The sequence below is a fragment of the Hyla sarda genome, chromosome 2 (genome assembly GCF_029499605.1).
Source record: "Hyla sarda isolate aHylSar1 chromosome 2, aHylSar1.hap1, whole genome shotgun sequence".
Taxonomy (NCBI): Eukaryota; Metazoa; Chordata; class Amphibia; order Anura; family Hylidae; genus Hyla; species Hyla sarda.
Genome location: NC_079190.1, coordinates 225,923,844 through 225,938,732, shown reverse-complemented (window position 1 = coordinate 225,938,732; position 14,889 = coordinate 225,923,844). Strand labels below are relative to the sequence as shown.

The 14,889-nt window shown below is 38.3% G+C and overlaps 1 protein-coding gene across 2 annotated transcripts in view; it reads left to right on the top strand.

The window, feature by feature from the left end:
• Positions 1-14,889, top strand: part of CALN1 (calneuron 1) — a 422,585-nt gene that overhangs the window by 137,091 nt on the left and 270,605 nt on the right. For both annotated transcript variants that reach the window (XM_056556473.1, XM_056556474.1), the window contains exon 2: positions 8,703-8,830. In XM_056556473.1, coding sequence (XP_056412448.1) covers positions 8,710-8,830 — 121 coding nt within the window. In that variant the 5' untranslated portion in view covers positions 8,703-8,709. The remainder of the gene's footprint in view (positions 1-8,702; positions 8,831-14,889) is intronic.

Here is a 14,889-nt window from a genome sequence, read left to right as displayed (position 1 = left end):
CGCCGCGATCCCGCATCATATCGCGTCGGTCCCGGCGCTAATCAACGGCCGGGACCCGCGGCTAATACCACACATCGCCGATCGCGGCGATGTGCGGTATTAACCCTTTAGAAGCGGCGGTCAAAGCTGACCGCCGCTTCTAAAGTGAAAGTGAAAGTGATCCGGCTGCTCAGTCGGGCTGTTCGGGACCGCCGCGGTGAAATCGCGGCGTCCCGAACAGCTGATCGGACACCGGGAGGGCTCTTACCTGCCTCCCCGGTGTCCGATCGACGAATGACTGCTCCGTGCCTGAGATCCAGGCAGGAGCAGTCAAGCGCCGATAATGCTGATCACAGGCGTGTTAATGCACGCCAGTGATCAGCATTAGAGATCAGTGTGTGCAGTGTTATAGGTCCCTATGGGACCTATAACACTGCAAAAAAAATGTAAAAAAAAAGTGTTAATAAAGGTCATTTAACCCCTTCCCTAATAAAAGTTTGAATCACCCCCCTTTTCCCATAAAAAAAATAAAACAGTGTAAAAAAATAAAAAATAAACATATGTGGTATCGCCGCGTGCGTGAATGTCCAAACTATAAAAATATATCATTAATTAAGCCGTACGGTCAATGGCGTACGCGCAAAAAAATTCCAAAGTCCAAAAAAGCGTATTTTGGTCACTTTTTATATCATTAAAAAATGAATAAAAAGTGATCAAAAAGTCCGATCAAAACAAAAATCATACCGATAAAAACTTCAGATCACGGCGCAAAAAATGAGTCCTCATACCGGCCTGTACGTGGAAAAATAAAAAAGTTATAGGGGTCAGAAGATGACATTTTTAAACGTATAAATTTTCCTGCATGTAGTTATGATTTTTTCCAGAAGTGCGACAAAATCAAACCTATATAAGTAGGGTATCATTTTAACCGTATGGACCTACAGAATAATGATAAGGTGTAATTTTTACCGAAATATGCACTGCGTAGAAACGAAAGCCCCCAAAAGTTACAAAATGGCGTTTTTTTTTCGATTTTGTCGCACAATGATTTTTTTTTCCGTTTCGCCGTGCATTTTTGGGTAAAATGACTAATGTCACTGTAAAGTAGAATTGGCGACGCAAAAAATAAGCCATAATATGGATTTTTAGGTGGAAAATTGAAAGGGTTATGATTTTTAAAAGGTAAGGAGGAAAAAACGAAAGTGCAAAAACGGAAAAACCCTGAGTCCTTAAGGGGTTAAAGGGGTACTCCACTGGAAAAAAAATTTTTTAAATCAACTGGGGCCAGAAAGTTCAACAGATTTGTAAATTACTTCTATTTAAAAATCTTAACCATTCCAGTACTTATTAGCTGTTGTATTTTCCAGATGAAGTTCTTCACTTTTTTAATTTCCTTTCTGTCTGACCACAGGGCTCTCTGCTGAAACCTCTGTCCATTTTAGGAACTGTCCAGAGTAGGAGCAAATCCCCATAGCAAACCTCTCCTGCTCTGGAGAGTTCCTGACATGGACAGATGTGTCAGCAGAGAGCACTGTGGTCAGAAGAAAATAACTTCAAAAATAAAATAACTTCCTCTGGAAAATAAAGCAACTGATAAGTACTGGAAGGATTAAGATTTTTAAATAGAAGTCATTTAAAAAATCTGTTTAACTTTCTGGCACCAGTTGATTAAAAAAAATATGTTTTCCAGGGGATTTTCTGGGCAACACACACACTGCTCTTTCTGTCTCTACAATGAAACGCTCTCTCTGAAATAAAAGGATGGAATGGCTGGCCGCAAGATGGCTGCCGATTATATAAGGCTGTAACATCACAGGGGCGGCTGGCTGCTAAATAGGCTGCAATATTCAGATTTATCGCAAATCAAATTTTTCCTGAAATTCGTAACGAATTCGGATTCGTCAGATTCGATTCGCTCATCCCTATACATTATGGTTAAATGAAAGGTGTCGTCAGAAAGTACAATTGGTATGCAACAACTATGGCTCTGTAGATGGAAAAATAAAAGAGTTATAGACATTAGAAGGAGAGGAGGAAAAATCGAGGGAGTTTATCATTCTGAAATAAAGGGGTAGGAATCTTGAAATGGCTGAATCACTATGTTAAAGTGAAACCTATAATGAGATTCTAAAACTGCTCAAAACTACAATGCGAAAAATTTTCAAAGACTGCACATTTTTCTAAAAAAGTTTTTTTTATTTAGCTTGACAATTGCTTAGTATTTTTTTTAGAGAAAAACTATTGCCTTTGATGTTTCAGTATAAAATGTCTTTGTAGTGATAATAAATTCAGTATAACGGAAGTTACAAAAACTATGATATGGGAAGTATTTAAACAAAACAGGTTTCATCTTGTATATAAATTGCAATTTTTTAATCAACCCATTCTAGCTGTGTCTTGCAATGCAGAAATTACAGCAATGAAGAAAGAGAGAGAAAAAGGCAGAGAGATAGCAGGACGGTATTACATTTATTTAACCTCTAAAGGACCAAGGACGTACCGGTATGTCCTGAGTCCTTTCTCTTTCTATAACGCGGGGCCATGGCCTCTAAAAAACAGCCGGGACCCGTGGCTAATAGCGCACAGCACTGTTCGCGGTGCCGTGAGCTATTTACCCTTTATACGCGACGTTCAAAGTTGACTGCCGCGTCTAAAGTGAAACTAAAACAATGCCGGTTAGCTCAGGGAGCTGTTTGGGATCGCTGCGGCGAAATCGCGGCATCCTGAACAGCTTACAAGACAGCCGGAGGATCCCTACCTGTCTCCATGCTGTCCGATCGCCGAATGACTGCTCAGTGCCTGAGATCCAGGCATGAGCAGTCAAGCGGCAGAATCATTGATCACTGGTTTCCTATGAGAAACCAATGATCAATGTAAAAGATCAGTGAGTGCAGTGTTATAGTCCCCTATGGGAGCTATAACATTGCAAAAAAAAGTGGAAAAAAAAAGTGAATAAAGATCATTTAACCCCTTCCCTAATAATCACTCCCCTTTTCCCATAAAAAAAACAACCAGTGTAAATAAAAGTAAAAATAAACATATGTGGAATATATCATTACTTAAACCGCACGGTCAATGGCGTACACGCAAAAAAGTTGAAAATAGTGTATTTTTGGTCACTTTTTATATAATGAAAAAATGAATAAAAAGCGATAATCAAGTCCGATCAATACAAAAATGGTACTGCTAAAAACTTCAGATCACGGCGCAAAAAATGAGCCCAAATGTGCAGAAAAATAAAAAAAAGTTATAGGGGTCAGAAGATGACAATTTTAAACGTATAAATTTTCCTGCATGTAGTTTTTTCAGAAGTACGACCAAATCAAACCTATATAAGTAGGGTATCATTTTAATCGTATGAACCCACAGAATAAAGAGAAGGTGTCATTTTTACCAAAATGTATGGCGTAGAAACAGAAGCACCCAAAATTTACAAAATGGCGTTTTTTTTTATATATCAACTGGCTCCAGAAATCTAAAACAGATGTGTAAATTACTTCAATTAAAAAATCTTAATCCTTTCAGTACTTATGAGTTGCTGAAGGTTGAGTTGTTCTTTTCTGATGACACCTGTCTTGGGAACTGTCCAGAGTAGAAGCAAATCCCCATAGCAAACCTCTTCTACTCTGTACAGTTCCCGAGACAAGCAGAGATGTCAGCAGAGAGCACTGTTGCCAGACAGAAAAGAACAACTCAACTTCAGCAGCTGATAATTATTGGAAGGATTAAGATTTTTTTTTATAGAAGTCATTTACAAAAAGTCAATACATTTCTGGAGCCAGTTGATATATATATAAAAAAAAAGGGTTTTCCTGGAATACCCCTTTAATTCAATTTTATGTTAAGAAGGTTGTCTAATTTCCAAATGTATAAAATAACCTCATCAACGCTGGTTATGGGTTTTGGCACCAGCACATTATTAACTATAGTGTACACCTGCTTGAGATAACTATCTAGACACATATGGTCATTATGACTTGACAGTGAGGAATCACCTTTGTTTGATTTCTATTCATTAGATCCAGTTTCATTCTTAATAGGGTCATTTTACCAGGAGATATAAACCTGTCCCTCCAATCAATTCTACAGTTAATTAGAGAATTGTCTTAATCTCCGGAGATGTTTCCAGTTTATACTGTTTCCTCATTACATTTTGTTCATTGATCCTGACTGCAAAATAAAAAAAATAAAAAAATTCTCTTTGGTTTGTAAAACTTGTTTAAAGAATAAAAAGTTAACTCAGACTGTTTTGTTTTGGAAACATGCACATTACGTCAATGAGTGCCCTGCTTGGTCAGCTTTACAGCCCAGACACAACACTTAAGTTAATGAAGTAGTAAAGGGGATATAAAGCTTAAAAGGATCTGTGCGTTTGAGGTTTGAGTGCCCTGCAGAGTACCATGGCATCATGGGTGAAAGCCCTCTTCTGAATTGATCTTCTGTATTATGTGTCACAAGGTCACTTTTATCCAGTTTCCCACTTAATCATTAATAAGCTGATGTAGGCTGCTTGAGAGTAAAGCACCATAGAAATTTTCTGGATGGGAGTTTGCTACAGAGGATTAGTCTGACGTAGTTTCCTTAGTCTTTAAATTAGATCTTAGTCTTTAAATTAGATAAAGTAGCTGACGCTACCCCAACCACTGTCCCTACCTACTTCAAAGATCTACCCTAAATGGTGGGACCAACTGGGTGACAGTCCCAATGCTAGACCCAGTACTGGGGCTCCAAGAGTAGTCCGTCAGTGCTTGTCACCAACATTTGGACAAAAAGGCCCCAATACAGCAAGCAAATACATCAGTCAGGGAAGCAGGAACAGCTTACAAAACTTTACTGAACTACTTTCACAATTTAGATCAAATACAATTGCTTTGATAAAGATTTGTATCAGGATAATAGAGATTTGGTCATGGGCCTTTAAATAGTTATTTTATAGTAGCTTGGCTGAATTTAGTAATCTTTAGGTAATTTCACCAGTTGTATGTGTAGTGTCTATTGTAGATATATTTGCAGTTATATGTACTGTCTGGTTCTCAAGTTTTCAGTCCGGAATTGCTAAATTGCTAGATGACAATGTTCAAGGGTTGGTTTACTGTGGTGCAAGATGCAAGAATGTAAACATCAATGCCATGGAACTAATATGTAACACAACACTCAAAGAAGCACATCCAAGGAATTATTGCTAATGTGACAGGTGACAGGAGAGTGTAATGCAGAGATGTCCCTGTCCAACTTCTCCTCTCTTGCAAGATAAACGTCTTCCTCTTGGGAGACTGAAGCATGGTCGAAAACAGGAACAAGGGTCAAGAACAGTGACTTGATTTTAACCTTTGCATTAAACGGCATATGCCCTATGTGTAAGGTATGCCTAGAAGTAGTTAACCAAAGACCTCTTTACTTGTCTCCTTAGCAAAAGCAGAGCTAAAAGACACACATGTGGCTCTAGGGTAAACCAGGCAAGAACTAACTAGTTCTTACACATTTAAGTTCTCCGATTTCTCCAGGAAAGAAAGGTTGAACTAGGGAATTTCTCTTGCAATGATTGGTCAGGAGATGCATGCAACCAAATTGCTATTCAATTAAAGGCAAGAAATATAAAAAATATTAGATTAAGTGCAATGAAGAGAAATACACTCGAAAACCTCTCCAGAACCTGATACACTCATAACACACACCTTTAACTCTCAGCCACCCGACAACTCTCTCTAGTGGCGTAGCTGGCAAAGCTGTACTGAGATACTGAGATACTATCCCCAAGTAGATATGTCACCCTGTGGGTAGGTGCACCAAGTATGTAGATAGCTGTGCATTTAGATAGCTGTAGATAGCTGCCCTCAGTATAGATAGTTCCCCCAGTAGGTAAACAGGTGTTCTCTCGCCAACTAAATAAATAAATAATGACATAAAAGAGATTCACCTTTTCCCGGTTTCCACTATGACTGGAACTTCCTCCTCCTCTTTAGTTCAGGCTGCACCCAATGATTGACATCATCTCACATGCTTGCAAGTGGGACAGAACATAGAAATGTACAGCTACTGCTTCTTGTAGGTTGCAGGGCTAAAACAGCCTGTGGCATGTAAGAGTAAGTGATGGGGCAAGGAGCCACTGTCTGTTTGCTCCTTCACAGCTTTTAACTACATGTACCAGCACTTGTGATCCCCCCACCAGGGCCAGGTAGGAGGTGGTGCCCTGGGAAATTGCCTACCATCACCTAGATGTAATTTCGACACTGACTGTTGGAGATGTCCAGTGTGGATTTTAAGCGTGGAATCATTGAAATTACTTCTTTATAGTATATACATGAAAATACCCATTTACTGAAGGTCATTTTACTCTTTTGGCTCCCAGTTGATCCTTTGAGTGAATAACAGAAGTAAAATGTAATTATATTTGATGTAAAATGCATTAATTGCTTCTGGTTTGAACTGATTGTGCATATGATATGCTAAATTATTCGCTCAAATCTCATTTGTTCTAATTAAATCTGAGACCTTTCGGAGTGGATTCTTAAAGGTAGCATATATTTACATAGACATATCCATATAATTAGTTAAGAAAATAACTTATGGATTGGGCTGGAACATTTTGCTATTTTTTATTTTCTCTTTGTTATTTCTAAGTGGACTTAATTCATTGATAGTTAAAGCTCAAAGAAAAGCTTTAATGTGGAGCCTTTTATACCTTATCAGCAACTCCCTAATATATACCTTTTGCACAGTGTTCCCTTTATGAGTGGGAATGATTCAGCTAATAGAGCAGACAATGTAATTTCCCACCACTTCCCTGCAGGCACTATCAGCAGAATACTATGAATACAAGTGAATACTACAGGAGTCTTTGAATAGAGCATGTAAAAAAGAATATTTCAATGTGGTAGCAGTTTGTGGGAGACCCTATGCTGGCCCTGTAAAGAATATAAGCTGTAAAAAGTGACAACTTTATTTGGCTGACAATGTATAACTCCTGGTTTGCATTAAATTTGATTATTCTTAAAGGAAATGTATCACATAGATTTGATTTACTGTTTTGAGCTATATACTGAAATTTCCTTTTTCCCTACTGTTTTTATTTTATAAAAAATTTAAATTTTTTAATAAATTTTTCTTTGGGTGTATTATTTTGGGTCCAGTCATTTTGCCTTAGGTTTTTTTTTTTTTTACCAGCATTTGATTATATGATTTACAGCAAGCCCGAGAGAAATAGGCACAATAGACTGGAACTGACCCTATTTACATCTATGACAGGTGGTAGATCCCTCGGGTCATCGATATACTGGTGTCACCATTCACTGTAATCCTGCCTGTGATGATAAGAAGGAGACCACTGAAAATTCTTCTGTACAGAACAGAAAGTACCAGTTTATTTTTAGACATTATAGTCAGAATAAAACATACAAGATTATTTTATAATATAGATATAAAAAACAACATCACCAATTATTAAAAAGAAATGGTGGACATAAAAACTTCATTTGAACAATAGGGCATATTCTGATACTTCATTTTTTTTTAAGTGTACATGTTGCTTCTAAAGCATTTTAAATGCCTGTGTGCTTTTGTTAGATTAAAGGGATTATCCAGCTATTAAAAACATATCCCCTATCCAAAGGATGGGCTTGATTCCAGTGAACCCTCTGGCCCACACCTTCAGCGATGTACTCATATTGGTAGAAACGGCCTGGGGTCAAGTCCTGGCGAAAAAAGTGAGGGAACTCATCCAAGAATTACACTTAAGAGCTGGTACTGAAGGTCTGCTTCCAATGGGAACAGTATTCCTGCTGTGAAAAAACTGCAGGAACTCAGTTCCCACACATTCCTGTAGGACTTGAGCCCTAGTAACGGCCCACTCAACCAATCACCAGCTAAAGCTTAACACCATTGTGGCTGGTTATTGTGTGAGCGGGCCAACACTGTTAAAATGAGTATGTCTTGGGAATTAGGGGCCAGAGCATTCAGTCAGGAGAGTGGGGTCCCATTCTGGAGATGGGTATACATTTTTAAAATTTGGATAAACTTTTAATGTGGTGATAAAATAATATTACTGCTCTCACTTCTGTTATCAAGCCCCTGAAAATACCCTCCAGGTAGTACAGCTATTTTTATCTCTCCATTTAAGGTTGTGGCATTAGAACTGAGCTGTTTTCCAGTTGTATATCCACATTTACTTTTTTCTTCCCTGTCTGACCAATCAGAGCACAGCACCTATTTCTTACTGCTATGCTATGACATATCACCGCTAAAAATGCACTGGACTGAACAGGCTAGCACTGTGCTGGAGGTGATTTACATTACATAACTATAAATGGCATGTGGAGAGAGAAATGGTTATTCATGCATTGGCTCTGCATGGTTCTATATGAACAGCATTACAAATCTGGTAAGATAAGAGAAATGCCTTGATTTATCTTTCAGGGACAGTGAAGATCCTTTGTATGATGGAGATCGTAGGTACACAGCCCAGACTCACTTGCTTTCTCTCTTGCACATAGTATTAACTAAGCTCTGCCTCAGCCCAGATAAACCTTACCAAGCTCTGGTTAGCACTCTGGTCTTTATTGCGGCAGATATATGTTTGCTGCAGCCAATCAGAAGCCTAAGTGATTGGCTGTATTCCTGGCATAACCACTTCTATTTTTTTTGTTTATTTTTCAGCGCACATAATAAACTGACAATCATATACTGCTAGAATTCTGTATAAGTATTGTCTCTTTCTCTGAATGCAGGAAGAAGATGCCATTCCATCATGTGACTGCTGGCTTGTTGTACAAAGGAAATAACTACTTGAACCGATCGCTTTCTACAGGAAGTGACAGTGAACAGCTTGCTAACATCTCAGTTGAAGAACTAGATGGTAAGATTAGGAAAACCAATCTTTACTGTTAGGTTAATCCTCACTGTGACTATCCATTGCATACAATAGCTGAAAGTAGGGTCTTACAGGCTCAAACTTATGATATAAAACATGAAATCTTCTGAGGGGATTTGTATTATTGTAATATCTATTGATATATTATTATTTGTGCCATCAGAAACTGAATTGATTAATTGATGTTAGATGTGATAGATATAAACTAGATGGATAAATAGAAATGAGGCATACAGAATTTTACATAAATATACATTATGTGAAAAAAGTAGATAATCAGATTGTAAAATATGAGATACATAACTAGAAATTAAATAGATGCATGTATAGGAAATATGAAATAGATAGATATAGAAAGAAAGATAGAAAGAAACACAAATAGATAGATGTGAGATATTAAATTACATATATACCTATGTGAATGAAAGATGAAACATACAGTATGAGATACCTTATTGAGAAGAAAATGGTATACCATAATAAACCTAAACAAAAAAATCTCATTTTTATTATGCAATTTTAACCCCTTATGGATGCAGGGCGTACAGGTACGCTCTTGCGTCCTGGTACTTAAGGATTCAAGGTGTACCTTTATGCCCTGGTCACATTACCAGCTTTAAAGCATTCTCACAAGCGGTTACGCTTTAAACCCGGTGGGTCCTGACAAAAATGAAAGTGAAAGAATCCCTGCAGCTCAGCGGAGCTGATCGGGACCATCACAATGAAATTGCGATGTCTCGATCAACTGAGGGGATTCAGGAGGGCCCTTACCTGCTTCCTCGCTGTCTGATCTGTCCTCTGCTGCTCCCAGCCAGCCATGCAGGCTGGAGAAGCAGAGCACCGTTAACGCTGATCAATGCTATGCTATGGTATTGCATCGTATAAATAATAAATGTGAATAAGCCCCTCTCCTAAAAAAAAGTTTGAATCACCCCCCCATTTACCATTTTATAAATAAAATTATGTAATCAAAAATAAAAATAATCATATGTGGTACTGCCGCATGTTTAAATGTCTAAACTATTAAAATATAAGCGTAGCTAAACCGCATGGTTCGTGGTGTACACATAAAAAAATACCAAACTTGTGCATTATTGGTCACTACATATATTAGAAAAAATTTATAAAAAACAATCAAAAAGTACCATGAAAGCAAAAATGGTACTGATAAAAATTACTGACCACGGCGCAAAAAAATTTGCCCTCATATAGCCCTGTATGTGGAAAAATAAAAGTTATAGGGGTCGGTAGATGATAATTTTAAAAATTCCAGATGAAAATTTGCCCAGTTGCCCAAAGCAACTATTCAGATCACTTCTTTCATTTTGCAGAGGCTTCATTAAAAATGAAAGAAGCGATCTGATTGGTTGGTATGGGCAACTGGACAGCTATTCCTCTGGACGGGTTTTGATAAATCTCCCCCATAGTTCTGACTATAAACTCTACTATATCTATATAAAAGTCAGATGAGTAATGATTACATAAACACTGACAAAGTTAAAATACCTGGGAGCATATCAGATAACGAAAATAATCCCATTGTTCTGTGCTCTTTTGCTTCGAGCAGACAGTAGTTAACAGTTGTCAGCCTCAGTGAACTGAAGGCTGTGGCACCCAGATGCTCATTTATCTCATAAAGTTATGTGAGGACAAGAGTTATGTGCTTCACTGATAATAATAAAGATTTATCGCAAATATTTACATTTCTTTTTACATTTTACATTAGAGGTGTACAGTATTGTGACAACATTAAATATGGTAAACCTTGTGTATAAAGCTTTGCCTCTATATTTGGAATTATATATATATATATATATATATATATATATATATATATTATATATTTATATATACAGTGATCCCCCGACCTACGATGCCCCCGACATACGATCATTTCAACATACGATGGCCTCTCAGAGGCCATCGCATGTTGAAGGCAGCATCAAGATACGATGCTTTTGTATGTCGGGGCCATCGCATAAACGGCTATCCGGCAGTGCAGACTGCTTCAGCTGCCGCCGGATAGCCGTTTACGGTGCCCCGTGTGGTCCGCTGACGGTCACTCACCTGTCCTCGGGGCTCCGTAGCGTACTCCTCAAGATCCCCTGCATCGCCGGCTCTCTCCATCGTCGTCATCATGTCGCCACGCACGCCGTCCCGTCATCCAATAGGTCAAACCACAATGCTACATTTGTTGTGCACTACATCGGTAGCATGTCCAGTGAGGGTGACAGAAAGCCACTTCTAGTGCTTTGATTTTTATTGGCTGATCTAGACAAGAATCCCTCTATGGTATGTATAGAAGAGGATCTGATGGTGGAACCCAACCACTAAGCAGGTGTCTTCATCAGTATTAGGTATTTTAGATTAGTCCAGCCTCATCCAATCATTGCTCCTCTCACACTTAGTGGGGTTATCCACCATAAGGGGATTTGAGTATGTACCTAGCAGACAGTAATGGACATGCTTAGGAAGGATCTGCACTTGTCTTGGGGCTAAATGGCTATGTTGTAAGATTACCATAACACTGTGGCTAGCTTTTTGTGAACTGGTGTTTCAGTTTTCTTTTTTTGACTACAAATCCCCTAATTGCATTTTCCTCCCTCGCACACATCAGCCACCCCACCCATTGAAAAATAAATTAGCTAAATCCATCAATAGACCTGTGGTTTTCAATCAGGGTGCCTACAGCTGTTGCATTAGTTGCAGATTGATCTCTCTCTCCCACCAAGTGATCCCTCCACCCATTGAAGCAGACAGGTCCCCTGTCATCAGCTGACTAGTGAGTCAGGTCTCGGCCGCATTGCAAGCTGGGAAAAATCTGAGACAACACTCATTTTGTATGCTGTTAAAAATAAATTTTGGGGTGAAAGTCACAGAAGAATTGTGAGAAAACCATCACACACAGGTACAGACACTATATTATGAACTACACTAACTTTACAGCCCCTGTAGCATAATCAAATTTAAAAAAAATCCTGGATTACCCCTTTAACTGCCATGTGCTGTTGGTTGGATACACCCCCTCAGCACTCCAGGCTGCACTTCCTGTGTTTGGGCTTCTGTCCAAAGTCTGTATATGAGATGGGGAAAATGTGCTCTGGACAAGTAGGGAGACACCTAGTGGCAGCTTTTTTTAAGCACAAATAAAACATAGAAAACTTCATTTTTTTAAACAAAGTATATTAGAAATATTTTTTATTTACCATAAGGAGTGCAATAGCAAAAATTTGTTTTAATGAGAGTTACCCTTTAATTTCTGGCACCAGTTGATATATATATATATATATATATATATATATATATATATATATGGATATATTAATATATATATGTTTTCCATCGGAGTACCCCTTTAAACTCATTCTGATTGGAAATCATAAAAAAAATCCACACAATTAGATCCCATAATATTTATTTGAAAAAATTGCTTTTATAATTGAATAAATAATGAACAACCAGTCTATTAGCAATAAGCTAGCTATAAAATAATAATAATAATACCAATAATTTGACTATACATAAGATAACTACAAATGTAGCATTGTCCTATTCCAGCAATGTGTGTAGATTTATAACTGCATACAAAAACTCTTTAACTCCTCAATACCTGTACGCCCTGCGCCCGCTCCCCTTTGATGCGGACTCAGGAGCTGACCCTGTGTCATAGCTCGTGTCTAATTATGGACATCCCCAATCGTGGCATTAACCCCTTGATCGCAACATCTTAAATGAAAGTAAAATGCGGAGCTGATCGGGACAACCAAGGTAAAAACCACGGTGTCCGGATCAGCTGAGAGGACAGTGGGAGAGCCCTTACCTGCCTCTTCGCCATCCGATCAATAATCTGATGCTCCAGCCAGCCATAGCAGGGAGAGCAGCAGAGCACCGATAACACTGATGCTATGGCATAGCATTGAACAGTGTATGCAATCCAACGATTGCATGTAATAGTCCACTATGGGGACTAAAATATAGTGTAAAAAAAAGTTAATAAAAGTGAATTAACCCCTTCCCTAATAAAAGTTTGAATCACCCTTTTTCCCCATTAAAAAAAAAAATTTAAACAAAAATGAACAAATACTGAATAGGTGGTATCAGCGTGTGCGTAAATGTCCAAACTATAAACATATTATGTTAATAAAACAGCATGGTCAAGTCCAAAATAGAACATTTTTTGGTCACTTTGTATACCATAAAAAATGTATTAAAAAATTATAGGGGTCAGAAGAGGACAATTTGAAACATACTAAATTCTGTGCAAATTTTTTTTAACAGAAGTAAAACAAAATCAAACCGATATAAATTGGGTTTCATTTTAATTGTATGGACCTACAGGATAAAGATAAGGTGTCATTTTTACCAAAAAGTGCACTGCGTAGAAACGTAAGTCGCCAAAAATTACCAAATGGTGTTTTTTTTTCAATTTTGTACCACAAATATTTTTTTTTCTGTTTTGCTGTATATTTTGTGGTGAAGTGACTGATGTCATTACAAAGTATATTGGTGAAAAACCACAGAAAAGCAGCGTGTAAAGATAAACAATTAATAAAGTTTTATTGAGAAAAAAATTCATAAAACATACATATTGCAAATGAACACCATGGTTCACCAAGTATGGAAGACATAAAAGGAGACACAGACAGGACACTGAAAATATGGAGGTGGGCGCTCACTCGGCTGTATTGTATTAGTATAACAATACATAAATGATAATAAAGTGCATTGCAGAAGTATGAATAATTAAGGTGCTGCTATGTTGCAAACAGTACAACAAATAAACAACATGAAATCAGAACAAAGTGCATTTCATAATTACCAAGTGGTACAGAGGAGTAAAACCACACCGCCAAAACCCGATGTTTCGCCACAGAGGCTTCTTCCGGGGTGTGGTCAGTGAAAGTCCGTCCCATCTTAAATATACATTGCGATCCAATCATAACCCAAGCCATTTACCTTGTGACTACAGCGTCACTGATAGATGATATGTGTATACCGGAAGTCTTATAACGACTCATGGAAACGTGCACCTACGAGGGCCCGGGGTACGCCCAGTAGGAGGAACACAGCAGGGCTGACCAATGATGGGCGTTATAAGGATACACCCTCATGTCAGACTTACACATCGCATATCCATTACTAGGCGCAACGTTTGAGCCTGCAAATTAACAAAGGAGCGGACTCAATTCTAAGATGATGAGGCCAATCAGAGAACCCCCCAATCAATGGTCATGAGTATAACCACGTGGTATCGGCGTTCCACGTGTATGGAGGCTGATGTAAACAAAACCCACGTGGTGCAGGGACAGGAAACCCGGCACCACGTAGGCCTCTGTAACTCAGCGGCCAGATTACGGGAGGGGAGAAAGTAACCACCCCGAGGGCGTGGTCGTAGACTGAGCCTCCTATCAGAGTCACCCCGTGTTTGAAAGGTAAGTATTACTCGAAAGTGTTGTCATGAGAGATAATACCTGCATCACGGACATCCCAATATAGTATGATATCGCAGGGCGTAGTTAAATGTATATAGAAGCCATATCCACGGTGCGGGCAATCAGCGGTAGGAAAAAACCCCACCACGACAGTCGCACCATGGAATACAACAAAACGCATTGTGTGTATGGGGCGGAAAAAAAAAAAGAAAAAAAAGAAAAACGGGGAAAAGGGGGGGTTGCCAAACAACGGGGAAATGTGAAATGACCTGTGCAAGTATGTATTAAAATATACACATATATACATATATATGTACACCTACATGTATACATGTAAAACCATGTGAAAGAATGAATACATAATAAAAGTAAGCTATAATACAATCATGCAAGACACAGGGTGAGAATGGCCGGTTCTCAGCCTGCATGGTGCAGCCACTAAAGGCATACATTAAATAGTGATAAAAATAATAATAATAATAATAAAAATGACAATAAAAAAAATAAAAATTAAAATGGTGAGGAAGTTGTGAAGTGGAACGTGCTAAATCGCAAGTGAACATGCGTGAGGAGTGAACACACGTGAATAAAAATGAACACAAGTGAGAAAAA